At 37.4% G+C, this 18,353-nt stretch overlaps 3 protein-coding genes across 16 annotated transcripts in view; all 3 read right to left on the reverse strand.

Annotated features, from left to right (window-relative positions):
- LOC113064295 (ras association domain-containing protein 3-like) overlaps positions 1-10,900 on the reverse strand; it is a 38,025-nt gene extending 27,125 nt beyond the window's left edge. The window contains exons 1-2 of one of the 2 annotated variants that reach the window (XM_026234989.1): positions 10,319-10,900; positions 2,408-2,541 (exon numbers count right to left, since the gene is read on the reverse strand). In XM_026234989.1, coding sequence (XP_026090774.1) covers positions 2,408-2,541; positions 10,319-10,856 — 672 coding nt within the window. In that variant the 5' untranslated portion in view covers positions 10,857-10,900. Of the gene's footprint in view, positions 1-2,407; positions 2,542-7,695; positions 7,921-10,318 lie in introns of those variants that run through there. The other variant, XM_026234997.1, reaches the window with a different exon arrangement.
- Positions 10,901-11,743: 843 nt separating this feature from the next.
- Positions 11,744-14,710, reverse strand: LOC113064317 (apoptosis facilitator Bcl-2-like protein 14). 2 transcript variants are annotated; one of them, XM_026235049.1, is made up of 6 exons: positions 14,644-14,710; positions 13,409-13,668; positions 13,211-13,318; positions 13,055-13,113; positions 12,317-12,589; positions 11,744-12,232 (listed from the first exon to the last, which is right to left on the reverse strand). In XM_026235049.1, exons 1-6 carry the CDS (start codon positions 14,658-14,660, stop codon positions 12,194-12,196), a joined length of 756 nt encoding a protein of 251 aa, XP_026090834.1. In that variant the 5' UTR covers positions 14,661-14,710; the 3' UTR covers positions 11,744-12,193. The 2 variants fall into 2 exon arrangements, with proteins under 2 accessions (XP_026090834.1, XP_026090827.1); XM_026235042.1 differs by having other exon boundaries at positions 13,055-13,116.
- A 702-nt stretch (positions 14,711-15,412) lies between these two features.
- Positions 15,413-18,353, reverse strand: part of LOC113064324 (diacylglycerol kinase iota) — a 36,706-nt gene continuing 33,765 nt past the window's right edge. For all 12 annotated transcript variants that reach the window (XM_026235069.1, XM_026235127.1, XM_026235062.1 and 9 more), the window contains 8 exons: positions 18,297-18,337; positions 18,089-18,213; positions 17,964-17,989; positions 17,202-17,239; positions 16,906-17,026; positions 16,788-16,824; positions 16,602-16,701; positions 15,413-16,521 (listed from right to left, as the gene is read on the reverse strand). In XM_026235069.1, coding sequence (XP_026090854.1) covers positions 16,405-16,521; positions 16,602-16,701; positions 16,788-16,824; positions 16,906-17,026; positions 17,202-17,239; positions 17,964-17,989; positions 18,089-18,213; positions 18,297-18,337 — 605 coding nt within the window. In that variant the 3' untranslated portion in view covers positions 15,413-16,404. The remainder of the gene's footprint in view (positions 16,522-16,601; positions 16,702-16,787; positions 16,825-16,905; positions 17,027-17,201; positions 17,240-17,963; positions 17,990-18,088; positions 18,214-18,296; positions 18,338-18,353) is intronic.

Raw genomic sequence — 18,353 nt, forward strand, 5'->3', positions numbered from 1 at the left:
ATCTGTCTGTTTGTTCATTTTTGTTTGGATCATATATTATACACCTCTGTTTCTTTCTCAGTCTCTGCACACAATATTGCCGACCTAACAGTACAGTCATAACACAGCAGTGTTTTCAAAAGTAAAACACACTTACACCAAAGATAAAAAACATTTACTTTACAGTTTTGTCTGTAAAACATTAATCACTCTTAAATTGTTCACAGACATAAACAAGTTTATAATAAAATCTTTCATAAAAAAAAAAAAAAAAAAAAAAAAAAACAACAACTTGATGTTATGTCTTAATGTTTTGATGTACTTCTCCCCCAGTATTTTGTCAGTGGTTTGTTTCTGCATTGTTGAGTGGGTGTTACATGTAGACGCCCAGCCCTCCCTCAACAGTCAGCGGTTTGTATGACCTTGTCTGGCCCTGAGTAACGTGGCTGACTCAACTAACTGTCCTCAGCGGGAGGAGGGCTTCTGGAATGTAGGGGCTATATGAAGAGTCAGACAGACGCATGCTAAAATGAACGTTAGACTGAAACAGACAGCTGCTTTCTCACTGTCCTGTGAGAATGTACACACCCATGTTTAATCCCAAATTACTAACGAACCAACTTCAGATCTCACACACGATACAGCGTCTTTGAACGGTGCACTACGCACTGAACATCCATAAGACAAATAAACAAACCACATAACATGAATAGTAGCAACAGAATGGTAGCAACAGTTGGCATTCAAATACATATTTATTTGGTATATGTAAAATAAAATGTGACTAAACTTGGTTAGATGAACACGATTGCAGCATAACTAAAGTTAAACTAAAGGACAGCTGAGTTTTTTTGCAAAGCTTATCATGACTTATATGATTCACAGCTTTGCTATGTGGGTCAATGTCACCAAGAAACGTGAGTCATATTTTACCTCCAAAATTAAAAGGGAAATAAGCTATAGTTATATTTTGCACAAAGAAATAACTTTTTTAGGACTGTTAAGTGTATTTTGACAACAATTAAGCACATTATCCTGACAAATTTCCACTACTATAATGCAGAAACCTTTCTTATTTATGTAAATTGTGTTGGTGCACAACATTTTTAATTACATTTAAATTAAATTATTGTGTTATATTATAAATGTAATTAGATTTAATTTTAAATATTATTTAAATCAGAAAAGATTAGAAATACTACCATGCATCTTCAGTTATTCATCACTATACAGTAATGATAATTATTTTACTTTACATTAGGCTACTAATAATTTGGTGCAATGAATAAGACCAGTTATTATAAAAATAATATCACATTCCAAAAAAACGTATTTTATATATATATATATTATTATTATTTTTTTTATTTTTTTTTGGATTATGGAGTGCATTTGCTTTGAAATGTTGACGTTCTTGACAGTTTTCATTAAAATTCACCCATTTATAAATAATTTGAATCGGTTTTGTATTTTAACCAATCACTATACAGTTAGGCTCTGTAGCCACAGTAACGCAGCAATTAACATATTCCAGTATCTCTTTCTGCTCCGGACTAAACTGACAGATCTAGATTTATTGAATAGTACACATACCACACTAACCTGTCTTTTGACCCCGCTGGGTCACAGACACACATTCACAGAGCTCGTCTTTCATTCATACTGCACAGTTTACAGAGCATCGGGGGTGAGAGTCTTCAAAGCACAGATGCATGAGAACAAATCTGGACCAGAGGAATTCTGCTGAAGAGTAATACACTGCTATTGTTATTTCCATGCCAGGTCCAATAGGACTGATCGTGTGAGTTTAAACTCATATGGTGCTAAATAACTTACTATTATTATTATCATATTTTCTCTTTAGCTAAATCACACCATTGCGTCTAAATAGAAACATAAGAAAAGCAATAATTACTTAGAGCAAGCTATGATCAACACACCCTTCTAACTTCACCACAACGGCCGTACTTAAGGACTATTAATCAGTTATCTGCACACGAAGATTAAAATAACATGCACAAGACCAAGAATTAATATAAAATTGCTCAAACTACATTTACAGCAATACTGAAACTACCGTATAGGTTGTTTAACTGCAACTGATCTCCCCCTTGTGGTCACACCTAATCATCACTATCAGACTGTGATTGTTGTCATTCAGGGAAAGTTTAATTAAAGGGATAGTTCACCCAAAAATGTAAATTCTGTCATCATTAAACCTTTCTTATGTTGAACATAAAATAAGATATTTTGAAGATCGCTGGTAATCAAACAATTGGTGGTTGCCATTGACTTTCATAGCATTTTTTTTCCTTCTATGGAAGTTCATTTTTGGGTGAACTATCCCTTTCACTCTTGTAGTTCAGGTGATATTGAATTAAATGTGTATGTAAACCTGAATGCAGACACAAATTAACTCTGTACTCACGCTGTGTGACGACTGATTGTTGTTAAGATGGTCCTGAACAAGAGGGCTGTGCTGGCAGCCATTAATGGCCCCGTTCTGATGACAGTCTAGCGCCACCTGGTCACGGCACTGAACATGACACGTGTATTTACAACCTGCAGGAGAGAAAACAAGAACAGGCAGCTGTGTTAATGTGCTAAATAATAAGTTAATAACACACAATATGATTCGGAATATTCTTTAGGGTGTTTCTTTGTGGTTTCTATAGTCTTCTAGGGCATTTCTAAGGTATTTGGAGTGGTTTTATCATGTCCTTTCACCCACAAGGGGAAATAAATGGTGTGCTTAGTAATAGCACAACTCTCTTAAACAAACTGCATCATATTAGTTCTGGTCTGTAGGAGATTTAATGAAATACGGTGGTTTCCGGCAGGCTAAATGGAAAGCAAAATATTGGTTTGCAAATAAGATGGCGCACATGCAAAATCTTAACGTAGAAAAGCTTAGACGTGTTTTAGGAAAGTGGAAGAAAGCTCCATGCACATTTAGACATAAAACTGACAGTCGTTCGAACATTAAATCCAATGCATTGTTAAAATCATCTCTTTTTCTATGGTTTTGCATTCATTCATTTTGTGTATTGCATATGAAACATGCTTTCTGATGCTGAAATGATTGCATTAGATGGAAAATGAATGAATTAATGGATAGACAATAAGCTGTGCATCCTCTGCTTTCCAGTCCTCAGCAGTGTTCACAAAAACATGACGCACATACACTTGTCTGTTCATCCAATGTAGATTACATGAGGCATTTCACACAAGTCCATCAACACCCTTACCTGAAGATTGATGTTTGACTTGCTGGGTAATTTTGCTGTATAGTTTACAGAATGCTGCTCCCATCACACTCAAGCATTCGAGTGATGACACTTTCTGTCTCAGACGCTTGACTCACAACATCCCATCAGAAACAAAGCTCAACCTCTGCAGTTCACTCTCAGAACAGAAGGACAAACTCATCTGCCTCTCGCCCATGCAATCTCCACGGAAACTCATTTGTGAGTAACTCTCTCTCTCTCTCTCTCTCTCTCTCTCATTGTGCTGAGTCGGGCGATTTGACTGTCAAATGATGAAGCTCAGGTCACATACATGACAGGAAGTGTGAAAAGCACTTTGTGTTTAAACGTGCATTTTATCATCACCTAGATACTTTTACACCCATAACCTTCAGAGTTATTAGACTATTATTGTTCTCAAATTAGTTTACATCACAACAACTGGTGCCATTCTATGGAAGCCAGTTCTGCCACTTCATAAAAAAAAAATCAGAATTGCAATTCTGTCCATAAAGTCCAGTTCTGAGGAAAAAAGATTGACTGTATTTCTCAGAATTACGTATTTTTTAACACACAACTGCAAGTTTATATCAACGTTTTAAGCATTGGATGGGGGTCCCTATTTTTAATACCCCATAAGTGCACCCATCCATTATAAAAAGTGCTCCATATGGATCCAGGGGGTTAATAAAGGCCTTCTGAAGTGAAGTGATGCATACAGTATGTGTAAGAAAAATATGCATATTTAAAACTTTCTAAACCATAACCTCTAGTTTATGCACTAGGCGTACGTCTTTAAGAGGCTTGCTTCTCTGCATTTTATATACCCAAATTACAAATAAGATCTTGTTAATATCTTAAATATTTCTGCTAGACATCAGTGCGATTGAATGGAGAGTACATGGTCCCCATTAAACTCACAAACATCTCTTTCTTAGAGTGTAAGAAAGGTCTCAGAAATCTCAAACTGTGCTCTCATTAGAAAAGTACACAATCAGAAGCCAGAGATCTCTAACACTTGTTAAGTATGTGAGTACACACTGTACTGCATGTCAACACTTATCACTTATCTCATATACATCTTTGTATATTTCACCTTAAGAATTTTAGACATCTAAGACAAAGTTGATGCTTAAATGTAACGTGCCAGAGATGACATTGACTCGAATAAAATATTCCTCTGGGGAACAGGAGGAACGCTGCTCTTTTAAAAGATCAGCAGAGAGCAGAACGACACAGAGGATGAGCAATGATAGGATGTGATGAAAGTGGATCTTTTATACTGGGGCATGATGGGTAATGGTTGCTTAAAGTGCTGTTCTTTACACAGAGCTGCGGTCTGGACCGTGTAGGAACTGAGCTAATGTATGCCCACACACACACACACACACACACACACACACACACACACACACACACACACACAATCTGTTCAGGTCTCTGGGGCAGGTGGGAAGTGCAGGCCTGTCTCTTCCTTAATTGCACTTCCCGTAATGAGGGATGGCACTATCGATCAAAACCTACCCGAGGAGCAAACTTTACACACACACACACAGAGTCCCGAATTTAGACTGTGGTGTGACAGTGCAATATTTGGAGCTCTGTTTCTAAAACTTTGCATGTTGACAGAGAACAAGTCATTCAAGTTCTTAAACTCTTCCCGAGCACAAACACATTACAGACAGCTCATATAACACTAATGCATCATTCCCACAGCAGCAGCGCCTCACTTTCTAAATATTTACCAGCCTCACACAGAATACAGTTAAGCTTCATTTAGGAGGAAAATCATTGCATTTGCTTTCATTTAAACTAGTGAAAGAGAAAAATAACATGCTTGAGCAAGAAAATATACACAGCATCCAAATCAACATACAGGCCATTCTAAATAATATGTGAGAATAATATAGTCATTAGACCACAATGACAATAATTATGACATAATTTGATGCCAATAGTGGCTTACTACATTAATAAAAATGTATTTTCCATTACCAGTAAAGTACACTATCGTTTAAAATGTGGGGGTTGGTAATATTTATTTTATTTTATTTTTCATTTTAAAGTCTCTTTTGCTCACTAAGGCTGCATTTATTTTATAAAAAATAAATTTAAAAACAAGACAAATTATGCAACTTATAGTCAATCACAGTTTATGGATGAATCCCAGTTTGCATACTTTACTATGAAGCAGCTTAAAACATTTGTAAACCCATCCTTCAGACTGAGAAAAATGACATTTATCTATTTCATCTGCTATCGTTTGGCATTGCTTGATTTTGACAGTGCTGTCCTCGTCAAATATCTCTCTCATATCAGACTGCATTTATTTGATCACAAATAGAGAAGGAAACATATAATTGTGAATTGTTGTAATTTAAAATAAAGTGAATTAAAAATTCTATGTGAATATATTATAAAAATGTAATTTCTTCCTGAGCAGCAAAACTGCGTTTTCATTCTAGAAATGATTTCATTCTGAGAAATCATTTTAATATGCTGCTTAAGAAACATTTCTTATTATAAATGTTGTGTCTTTATTGCCACTTTTGATTAATTTAATGCATCATTGAAGAATAAAAGTATACATTTTTTGTAAATTAAAAACTTTGGAGCAAGACTATATTTTTAATAGTAAAGTATGCAAACTGGGATGCTGCCATGAACTGATTGACCTATGAGAACCAGGAAGAAGGAACACATGATGTGTAATTAACGAAAAATGCAGCTTCTGACGTCAGATCCAGGTGTTTTTTTTTACTCTCGGCCTCCTTCATTTAACAGATGCGTGTGCTGGACAGGTGGAAGTGCTGTTCTTTCACTTTTTTTTTTTACATGTCCTCAAAAAAAACATTGCAAGTCAAACACAAGCAACTTATGATGAATCATTAAACATTTGTACAACTTTTTTATGTGTATGATAAAAATATGTCCACCAGACTTACAAAATGACATTTATCGATGTCGCTAACTAATGCAATTTGACGTTGCTTGTTTTTTGACATGGCTATTTCCTCGTCAAATATCTCTCTCATATCAGACTCCGAAAACAATAGAGTCAGTTTGTGGAAACCTGCAAGTGACGAACAAACAAGTAGCCGAGCCTGTCCTTACTCAGCTGATCACAGATAACTCTTTTTCTGTCTGCGCTCATGGCAGAGCCACATTCTGTCGTCTCCGTGCCGAGATTAGATCAACACACCGCAGACAGGACACACACACACACAACCATCCATCCTAAACTCACAGCAACACCTGTCTGTGACAAAACATTAAGAAGACGCTCCATTCTTTTGCATGACTTTAGTCAATGGAAATTAAACCAGTGATCTATTCGGCATGTTATCGTGAACCTCTTCCCACAGTGGTGTTGGCTTCAGTGGATGATTTTAGTGCTCGGTGGGAGTCTGTAGCTGTTGGCATTGTAATAATTAGCACTGCATTTGTCCTTAAAAAGCATGAGGTTTACATTACATCACCTGAGACACCACGGCACCCAGCAACACAACATACCACACACAGACAAGACCCTCACATAATCACTGTCTATAGATGATGACTGTTTAGTCAAACCTGTGAGCAACAGGCATCAGTGCTGAACAAAATGAGCACCATGTTAACTTATCCATTAGGATGTATAACCATCCCAGTTGCTCTGTCTTTCGTCCTTGATTTTCTCCTTTTTTTGAAAAGCAATCTCATACAGTAACAGCATTGCTCAACATCACAGTTTAGATTCAGTTTAATCCTATAAATCCAAATAAACATTGGAAATACATTTGATTAGTCTTAATTAACTAGATTTAAAGGATAAAAAAGTAAAGAATACAATTATAAATATATAAAAAATATTATTTGGAAAGATGTCTAGTTCTATTACGTGACATTATTACATTTGTAATTACTGTATTGTTATAGTACTGTACTAGAGTATATGATTTATATTGTATTTATTTATTTGTTTTCATCATTTTAAAATCTATTTTAATATACTTTTTACTGCTACTGTTTATTTATTTTCATTTAAAATAAATACAATAATTCAATCATATAATCAAATAATTTTATTTATTTGATTATATTATTTATTTATTTTATCTTATTTATTATTATTTTTTTATAAATTTAAAGCTTGTTCCCTAAACATTTCCAAAGACCCCCTGTACACCACAGTTTGAAAACCCCTGCTATATGCAATGAAGACTAGTATAGAGTAAGTTTAGGCTTATAATTTCCACTGGAGAATGACTCCTGCCTAATGCTAGTAAGCAACCCCATTGCAATGACCTAGCAACCACGTGCATCATATAGCATCATGGCAGTGATTTTTGCATATACAACCACTAACAATATGTTTAAGAAAATAAAAAATTCTAGATTGATTAAATGACACTAATATTAATCCTCATTGTTCCATAGACTTTGTACTGCTGATAAAAAAATACAAAACACTAAAGAGATCTGGACCCACCGGATGACTTCCACAGCAGACTAACTTCCAGTCGCCCGGAACGCCGCATGGCTTTTGGGAAGCGGTAGAGGATTCCAGTAAGTCTTCTCAAAGTTCTTGCAAAGGCTTTCCGGAGACCCATGACCAGAACAACATCGAGCCTCACTTCAACCCTTGAGCATTTACAGACTGAAATATCTTCACTGACTTTACAGTTTCTGCTAACTGCTTGTGGTCTCCTGTCATTGTGTGTGTGTGTGTGTGTGTGTGTGTTTGTGCAGTTGTTATCTGGCCCCCTAGGTCCCCTTGTGACTGTGTCAGCTGGTTGAGGGGAAGCCCATTGTGATCCGATTGTGCTGTGACAGGACGGTGTGTCTTCTCTAGACACACTGTCACTGGCGTTACACAAACAGACAGATGGACGTTGGGGAGCCGACAGGTGGGTGTCAAATAGCAGCACACAATACAGTCTAACTAAGAGGGCCAAAGGAATGTGACCCACAAAGGTGGGAAAAAGATATCTTTATTCATTTTGCTACAGAATATTATTTGCAATGAATGACGTGAAGAGAAATACAGAGACGCTACAGTGGAAACCAGTTAACAGGCCGAAAACTCCTTTCACTGCATTAAAAAGTCATTAAGACCATTAGCAAACTCCATCATAACTGTTTTAAAAAACACAAGATACAGTACATGAGGAGGAAACTGTCACTTTTTCATGCACACTTTACAATTTATAATATAAAAGCATGTATATTTAAATAAATATGCTTCATTGCTTTTGGATATTCCTGTATACTGTACATGCAATCAGCATATTCTGAATAAACATATCTATGTGTGTTCTTTTTACCATTTTTCATAACACTTTTGTTTTGAATATATGGAAATGAACAGTGTATATTACTAAGGGAATTTTTGTTATGTGATTTTGTTTATTTTGTTTGTTTACATTTCTGTTTAGCTTTAGCTTTTTTTTTGTTTTGTTTTTTTGTAGTGCTTTAACTTTATTTCTACATTTCATATATATATATATATATATATATATATATATATATATATATATATATATATATATATATATATATGTCTCTGTGTGTATGATTAAAAACATTAATATAACATTTATTTTTAATAATTTTAGTTAACAATAAAATACCACAGTTACATCTCATACAATATCAATATTATTGCTGTTTTATTTAGATTTATTTTGAAATATGACAGAGTCTGGTAATTAATCATGTGCATGTGCATGTAAACATGGTCACTGACCCACACCAGTCCACCCACATTACACAAACCTAAACAAATCCAACAACCACTGAACCACTGCAAGCAAACTCATTATCATCAAAACAGACACTACTCTCTCTCTCACAGAGTTAATGAACCGTTTCTCTGCCCACATATTCCAGGATCTCAAAGTGGACCCTTAAAATTTACTAATAATGAAATTATAGACTAAATCACATGAAAATTGGATGGCTTTCAGGCTGATCAGCCGAGTCAGTGACTTTCTCGCTCTCAATTACCTGATCATTCGAGTCGAGCAGCCAGAAGACTCAAAGTTACCTTTGTCCAGTTGTTCCATTTGAGTTAACTCTTGTGAATGGACAACTTCTGCAGAAAGGCAGTTCTGACATGGAGAGACACTTTGAGGAGTTCACGAGTTCACCCTTACATCTAATCTGAAGGCAAATAGTAGGCATATTTTGGCGTGCTGTCCTGGGGGAGGGGTCCGGGCCCGGAGCATAGCCCGAACCCAAATAACTCCCCCTATCCCAATTTGGGATAAATAGATTAGAAGTGAGGAGTTGGGGTGGAGGAGGGTTGCCGAAAAACTGTCGTGGGACAGGAGGTAGGAAGACTGGATATATATACGCGTGCGTGCTATAAGATGATTAGCTAAACGAGATGCACCTGTACCAAATTGGATGATTATCTGATCGTGCTTCTCCCGAACTTTGTTAATAAAACCACATAATGAACTGGGGACTTTGGTAACATTCATATGAGTGTTTTATGAATTTAATATAAAACCCAAAGAAATACCCTTGCATTTCACTTCTAGCCAGTATCTAGAAGTATGATCGTGCTTTTTTAGGATGACTTAATTTACAATACAAATTTGGCTGCAGGTCAGATAATGTTTTGCATATGCTTTTTAGGAATGGTTTCACTACTGGAAACAATGCAAGGCATTCATCCAGGAATGATCATGTTAACCGTCACTGCCAGTGACCATTACAGCTACAAATGTTCAGTTTGTGTAGAACCTGAGTCCTGGGTTTGATCAAATGAATTATGATTACACTTAGCTATAGGCAATGTCATGTAGAATTATTAGGCATATTTGGGACATAAGTAAATGTGGGTGACCATGGTGCAACACAGTGAATTTTCAAGCCTAAACCAGTCTGTCAGCATGCCTGTAAATGAGTGTGTGATGCGTGAGGAATCTCAAGAACATGCACTGAGTTTATGATGTGATTATGAAAAAATATAATGTTATAATTTCTACTACAGGAACAATATCCAGTGACTTGATGAAGAACACACTATGCTAATGAATAGACCTTGTCTAAGCTAATCATATAATATGGCCTAGTAATAATATGATAAAAATAAAAGTTCTCACCTGTGCATGTCAAGCCACCTTGAAAGATATACGAGCAGCACACATCGCACCAAGCGTGCGTCGCGTACACACAAAACGTGTGTCCTTCTCCTTTCTCCTCTTTTACGCGCGGGTCTTTGGCCGAAGGTTCAAATATCGTCCTCACATCCGGGGGTTTGAAGCCCCTCTTTCTAGACCGCTGTCCTCCGTTCTCTGCCGCCTTGGGCAGCGCGTCGCTTTGCGCGGGGTTTGGAGAGACTCGCGGTCCTTGGGGAGACAGAGCCCTCCTCACCGCCTTCACCTTGGCGTTGCGCATTCTGGGTTTGGCTTTGGGTGAATTCTTCTCCATCGGCTCAGCTTCTTCCACACGAAAGGTGGGTAATCGATTGAGCTGAGGCAGGTCTAGCAGTGAGCCGACGGCGCAGTATCGCGGTGGTGAGTACTTCCTGTGATGCATCATGACTGCGTTACCAAATGCGCCCGAGGACACACGCAAATACCTGTAGATCTGAGAGGCCTGCTCGTGGACGTCTGGGATAAGACATTTCTCAGTCTTCATAAGACGGAGGAGTAGCGCTCGAGCCGGTAAGACAGGTGCACAATGCGCGTCTCATGTTTCACCTGAGCGAGCTGCGCGCACTCGCGCACACACCCACCGGCTCTGGTTATTAGATCGAAACAATTACTACAAGCAGGGTTGTTACAACAACAGAAATTGTGTCTCAGATTCATTTTATAGAATGTAATGGAGTTTGAAGGTCTACTTTCTTTTTGATGTCTGTATGAATGAATTGTCAAGAAGAATTAAGTGATTGTAGGACTGGATGTATGCTTGGTAATACATAGTTACATAGTCAGTCACTATGTATGCTGATTATCAAGTTTTTTTTGCCCCCCAGAGAGGTGTTGTACATACTGTAGCCTATACACACACACACACACACACACACACACACACATTAGTGCTGTCAAACGATTAATCACATCCAAAATAAGTTTTTGTTTACATAATATGAGTGTGTACTGCGTATATTTATTATGTTTGTATAAATACAAGTGTATGCATGTATATATTTAAGAAATATATATGTTTATATGTATGCATGTTATTAAAGAAGATTATAATAGTATCTTGATTTTACTAGAAATTATTGTAGATATAAACCAGAAGATTAAGTGATGACCTTTAATTGATAAAATACACCAGATGGTCAAAACTATGCAAACATCCTCTACTAATTAACTTATATAGTAATCAACATTTGAAGAGGATCAAAACCTTTTATCAAAAGTTGTCCTAAAAACTAAAACCAAAATGCGTTCTTGTCTTAGGAACTTTGATGAACTTTTTTGATCAACTTCCTGTGCCTGTTAATTAGAAGTCGGTCCACATACTTCTATAATACAGTAGTTGTTGAGAAAAAAAGAAAGAAAATACAGACAAAATGACTGAAAATTTAAGTTATTTTAATGTTATGATGTTAAAGTTCAAATACATTAATAAGACTTTTTTTTTAAACAAATCACTGTAATAATCAGTGATAAAGAAAATAAATAACGTTAATTTAAAAACAGAAGTACAGATTTAACAAAAGGTCAAATAACAAATTAAATTACAAAAATAGTTTACAAGTGGAGCTAATCATGTAAACACATAATGCTGGTTTTCATAGAACATGTATTTTTGGTGCAATGCTTGGAGGCAGTAACTGTAGCACTTTCAGTGAGGTATGGTGCTTTGAACTACCTCTTTTTCTCTCGTGGATGTTATGAGATGAACAAAAACAAGCTTTTTCCCTGCTGGTTCACTGTAAACAAATGAATCACTTTTTCGGGTTAATAAAGTGCCTGTGCACCTGAGAAAGTTTTGTAATGTGTGGAGAGCATCTCTTCTGCTCACTGGACTTCCTCTTTGGATTCGTCATCAACTTCTCCCTGTGAAAGGAGAAACATGTTTCTATTTGTTATCAGGCCAGATGTCATTGCTGTGAAAAAATGCGTTTTCATTGAAACACTTACATTGCCTGCATGCATGTTTTTGTTTATCCACGTGGAGTATTTTTCCTGTAGATACTGGGCACCTAAGCCCAGCACTTGGGTCATCGGATGGTAGTGGATGCCAACAAGCTGACTGGTGGCTTCACAGACCAGAGCCACATTTACTTTCTTGTCTTTCTGCTCTGGAGGCACATCTGGAGAGACACTTCCACAGAAAGCTTCCATCACTTTCTTGAAGAAGCCGTATGTGAGAGAGGACTGCAGCTTCTCGTGTAACACCTTGTCTTCCTTAATCTGCAGCAAAAACAGGACAAAACAGATGTTTACAGTATACAGCATGTTTCACTGTCTGTGACGGCAAATCTGGTTTCAGGTCTAACATGCACTAATCCTGTTTTTCAATACCTCCAAATTTGGTTTGAAACATAGTTAACAACATTTTTATAATATTATATATATATATTTTTTTACTATATAAAAAAACAACAATAGAAACATTTAATATTTTAAGGATATTATAAGAACATATACAAATATAGATTGTAATGGGAGAAAATCACATTATCATTCGTAAAAGACTTTTGGACTTTTTCAAGGTTAATTCTTGTCAAAAAGGGAATGAAAAGCAGATAGTACTTTAAAACAGGCACGGTGGAGAATATTACAGTGCAGGTAACTATGCTTGCAGAGACACCTGGTGGTCAGGGTTTACATCTCATGCTTAAATGACATCATGAGCACTCATTTGATCTCACTGACCTTTCTGTCCAGTTTATCGCCATGTTCTCGGAGGAGCTCCACCAGCTTTTCCACAACATCTACTGAGAGAACAGACACGTGAAGTTTAGTTTGCACGCTTCTCTCATAAACCAACCGAAACTTCAGAAATCAAAAGAGAAGACAGCTCAATCTTACCTTCAGAGTCCGGTTCTATGTCAGAAGGAGCAAAGTGGACAGAGTCTGATATCTCGGTCAGTTCACTGACCATGTTCTCCATCTCATCCACTTCCCCATCATCTGAACCTGAAGGAAGCAAACCAGATGCTGGTATCTCCACAGTAGGGACGGTTTTAAAAAAAATACTTTAAGATCAATATAATATTTCAAACTCACCCGCTAGTGTCGCTGGCTGCTTTAAGTTTGCCGGTTCATCTGTCTGTGGTTTAATACACTTTAAGAGGAAAGACAGTCTCTTGTGTCTTTTATTTTTCTTTGGTTTGCTGTGATCTTCAGCCGGCTGTGGTGAAGACGGGACGTCCTGCTTCAGGAGGGTGTCGGTGGGTCGTCTCTTACGGGTGTATGCCATGAGGAGTTTGAACTCCAGACTGTCGGACGCAGACGTCTGGACATCACCGTTACCGTGCTGCTGATCCCTGCTCACATATGAAATACACGTCACCAAACCATAACACATATTTGTAAAGTTTATTTATATTAGATTTTATTATTTATGTTTTAACAGCTTAAGAATGTTAGAAATAATGAGGATATTAAGTGAAATGTGTGTGTAAACAGATTTTTTACAATAAAGTTTAATTTAAACCGTGCTAGATTTGTTAAGCTTAATTTAACTATGTTCCATTTTACTTTAAATTTAATTTTACTAATAATAATTTTTACAAACATTTCATTTTATAAACATAATTAGGTTTTGTTTACTAAATATACAGTGAAGTAGTCATGGACTACATTTTATATGCTTTCATGGCAAGAAATGTGTAGCAAAAAACGAGGATGTCCCTTATGAAAATTGTCTACAAATAAAACCAATCAATCAATTAAAAATTAACCGTGGTTTTGCATCAGAGATACATCATTGCAACATTTTAAAATTCCTCTTCTTATATTAATTATATATATGTATATATATATATATATTACTCTCCTCCGGACAGTATTTCGTGCAATATAGGGATATAAGTCTCTAATTTAAGCGTATTTAACCCTGAATATTCTTTGATCTTACATTTATTCTAACAGAATTATTTTACAAGTAAGTGATTTAATCCGGATTTTTATTTATTGATCGTATGAAGTCGCGATCGTGTTGATGAGTGAATGTGTCTGGGCATGTTCACCAACGCTCACTACAATAAACTCCAGACGTTTATTTCATGTTTTCTTCAGTCTCAGACATCTCCATAAGTTTAGACACAAATCACACGCATGACTTGATGTTTTGTAAACTCTAGACATATTTTTGTAACTTACGTATAAACACGAAATCACGGAAGTGTTAACCAGAAACAACCAGAAACAAAATACAAGAGTATGACTATAAAAATTGTATCTTGGTTAATATATATGTATAAATACCTTACATATATAATGAAAGTTGACCCACTTACATGACAGCGTGATCCATGTCCGATGTTATCCCAGACTCGGAGTACAGTGAAGGTTCGAGGTCAGGTTTTATGCGCTGTGGGCGGAGCCAATGTGAGACGTCACACATATGCTCAGACCCAGTCAGACAAATGATTTATCATAAACCATGGCATTTAGTAGAATACACACAGGTACGCATCTAACCTGACACAAATTTAAAAAGAAGAAGAACATTCGTAGGAAACGCATATTTCTTCTGAAATTCATATTATGTTAACAGCTCATACCCACCGAGATGCAAAATCATTTGTCGTTTCAAAGTCGTTTCTATTAGGTAAGTTACGGTTAGTAAAAACGGTCACTACTTTTACATACATTCTTATGCTTTTATTGCATTGAATGGACATTATGAACATTGTAATGCTAAACGTTTTCTTTTTGTGCATGTTTCACTTTCGAAAAATGCTGCGTTCATGCCATACGTAATTTTGAGATGAGAGTATGTGAGGTTTTTCTGTGATGGCCAGGTGAAAAACTGCACGTTTTCTCTCTTAACGGTAATTTTAGGTTGATTGTGACTGTACAGAAAACACTCAACACTGGTGCTTTCCATCCGACTGCCCTTTAATGAGAAACATTAGTTTTGAGATCGTATAACATGATATTTTTGTCACATCTCCACATATCCCTCATGTCTACTCACTCATACACACCTAAAATAGATATTTAGAAATGAAAAAAAAAAAAAAAACGAAATCATTCAAGTGGTCTCGTATTTTAAAAGATAAAAATAAAAAATACAACTAGTGAACAATTTCATATTTTTCATAAAAAAAAGAATAATGCCACTTCATTACATAATCACTGAGGGGTAGAAACATCCAGAGAGGTAACACAATTTCCATGCACAATAATGCTTTAAAATGATACAGTATTCTATGTAAAAGAATCTCACAAAGGCTCAGCATGATCTGTTTTCATGCAGAAACTTCTCTGGGAATTTCCCAGCATGAGTCATATAACGTTGACTAAGCATATGTTCAAAATACCACACTGAACTCACCACATCATTCATTTGGTCAAGTCATTCTTCGAGCATACCACAACCTGTGCATTTCAGAAACCAATCAGCTGCCATCAATGAAAAAAAAAAAAAGAACACACACATCAGCTTCCTTTACTTGTCTTGAAACATTAATGTAATGTAATATTAAATAGATAAATGCACAAATGTCATCCATTCATATTGCATTGAATATGGCTCAGATCTTGTCTCGTCGTCAGAAGATAATTTCACATTCACGACACTGTAACGGCACACAAACGTATGAGTTTAAAATCTATGCGATGATTCGGTCCAATCGTAAAAAGTCTGGAAGAAGATCCTCCTCTTCAGTTGATGTTCTTCCTCACTGTGTGTCTTTGGCACACAATATTGATGCATGACAGCTTCCATCTCTGGCATGTTTAAATGTCTTTTGTCTCTAAAATTAACCTGCGGTGCAACAAAACCTAATCCATCTTTGAATAAATAGTTATAATAAATAAGAGCAATAAATAAATGCTAAAACCCCACAGCGACATCAGTGGAAAAACAACAGCTAGACACGATCCCGAGGACTCTCTCAGCTCGAGGTGCTCTCCAAACACCTCGCTCTCCGTCTGTGTTCTCTCACGCTCTCTCGTTCTTTCTCTGCGAGTGCGAGCGGATGATCGGAGGAGCGCTTGACAGCCACTCTCTGTGGGTAAATATCTTTCCGACTCTATTCGCGTGAGTCCGTTCATACAGCCGTCTCCAGATCCTCGTGCGCCTCCGGCTCCTCCACCGGCTGGCTCTCCATAAGAGACACCAACTCCGAGTTCCCGGCGTCCAGGGCACAATCCTTAGGGGTTTTTCCCTGAAAAGGACAATGTGACAGTGTCTGCCGAGTCTCACATCACGTGTCAAAACAAAGAGGAAACACAAATAGATTCTCACCAGGAAGTTAGTTTTGCTGAGGGAAGCCCCGGCCTCCAGCAGACGTCTGCACACCTCCACATGCTGCTGGGCCGCTGCTTTGTGCAATGCGGTGTCGCCTCTGAAAAAAAAAGGAATGGAAGGCAAATTAAATGCCAGTTCACATCATTAACATGCAAATCATCAGATAAACCTGCAGCTACGTACGTGTCTCTGTCAGTTAAATCCAGCATCAGCTTTGAACCTAAAAAAACAACAACAGAATTTAGCAATTCAGAACTCAAGCACATGGTTGTGTGTGTCTATGAGCTTGTTTCTCACTCACCGTGCTCCAGAATAAAACTCACGATTTCCGTGTGGCCGTGTTGGGCGGCCAGGTGCAGAGCGGTGCACCCCTGGGAGTCCCGCACCAGCAGACTGACCCCACGGGTGCGGCACCCCGACACCTGTGACACACACAACAGATCATGAGTCCAGAGGAGTGACATAATGAGTCACACGGGTGACTTTTAATCAGAAAAACAAACAAGTTGCACAAGTGCTTGTGTGCCACCCTGCTGAGTCACTTCTCAAAAACACTTCCACTTTCAAATTCAAACAAGGAGATGCAAACAATCTTACCGTGCCTACATCTCCTTTAACAGCAGCTGACAGGAGAGCTGGAAAACGGTTGAGAATTAGTCAAAACAATGAATAACAATCATACATGAGGTATCTTAAAGCTGCGGTAGGTAACTTTTGACACTCTAGCGGTTAATAAACAGAACTGCTTGAGTCTTGCGGAAGAACATCGTAGCCGGAACTACTTCTCTCTGTTTATGTCTATGAAGAATCACAAAGGTACTGGGTTACTCCGCCGCGGTATCCCCGAAGCAATCTAAAATAGTCCGAATATAAACACTTATTATAGGTGCACCCTAGTGATTCAGGACAAGCTAAAAACACGGTTTGGAAAATGGATTCATGGTGTACTCGCTTATTATATACATTTTTCTACATTTTGAACACAAACAAAGTTACGGACCGCAGCTCTGATTGGTTGTTTCTTAACGGGAGCGATGGAGTTTCTGCAAATGGCAATAGGACACTGGGAGGAGCCAGAGGAGCTTGATTTTTTCACAGATTATCTGTCTCATATTCTACTGCCAGGACATAATTACAGGTTTAACAAATATGTAAAAAATATATTTTTACAAAAGTTACCTACTGCAGTTTTAAGAAATGCATGTGGGAATTTCTGCTGCCGGTGATTTTGGTTTAACACATGACCTCTGACAGAAAACATCAACTTCTAAAGAAAACCTGCTCCATTTCTAAACAGTCAAGACCTGTTTCCTATCTCATCACCACTTCACTTCAGAGAAATATGCGTTTGTACTTTACCTTGTTCGTCTGAGGTCAGGGCAACCCTGTAATAAGGAAACCAGAGTAAAATAAAAGGTCACCTTTGTAGCCAGGTATAAACCTGTCAGGAATGAACAGAAAGACAAGGTATTGATGAGTCTCACCCGGAACTGGGCTCCACCACCACGTCTGGCATCCCTGGGACCCGGACCTGGCTCACCGCTGGGGCCTCGTGGTCTAAGATGAAAACCTCATCCTGGCATATCTCGGTCACATAGTGCAGGTGCTCCTGTTTGCACACACAATTGTACGTTACACAGCTTCCTGTAAGCTTATAAATGTTTTATAAGGCACATTGTATGGTCATAATACCTGTGCCTTATCTATGCGGTAAAACCGGTCCGCTGATGTAGCTGGAAACAGAATAAA

The sequence above is a fragment of the Carassius auratus genome, chromosome 4 (genome assembly GCF_003368295.1).
Source record: "Carassius auratus strain Wakin chromosome 4, ASM336829v1, whole genome shotgun sequence".
NCBI lineage: Eukaryota > Metazoa > Chordata > Actinopteri > Cypriniformes > Cyprinidae > Carassius > Carassius auratus.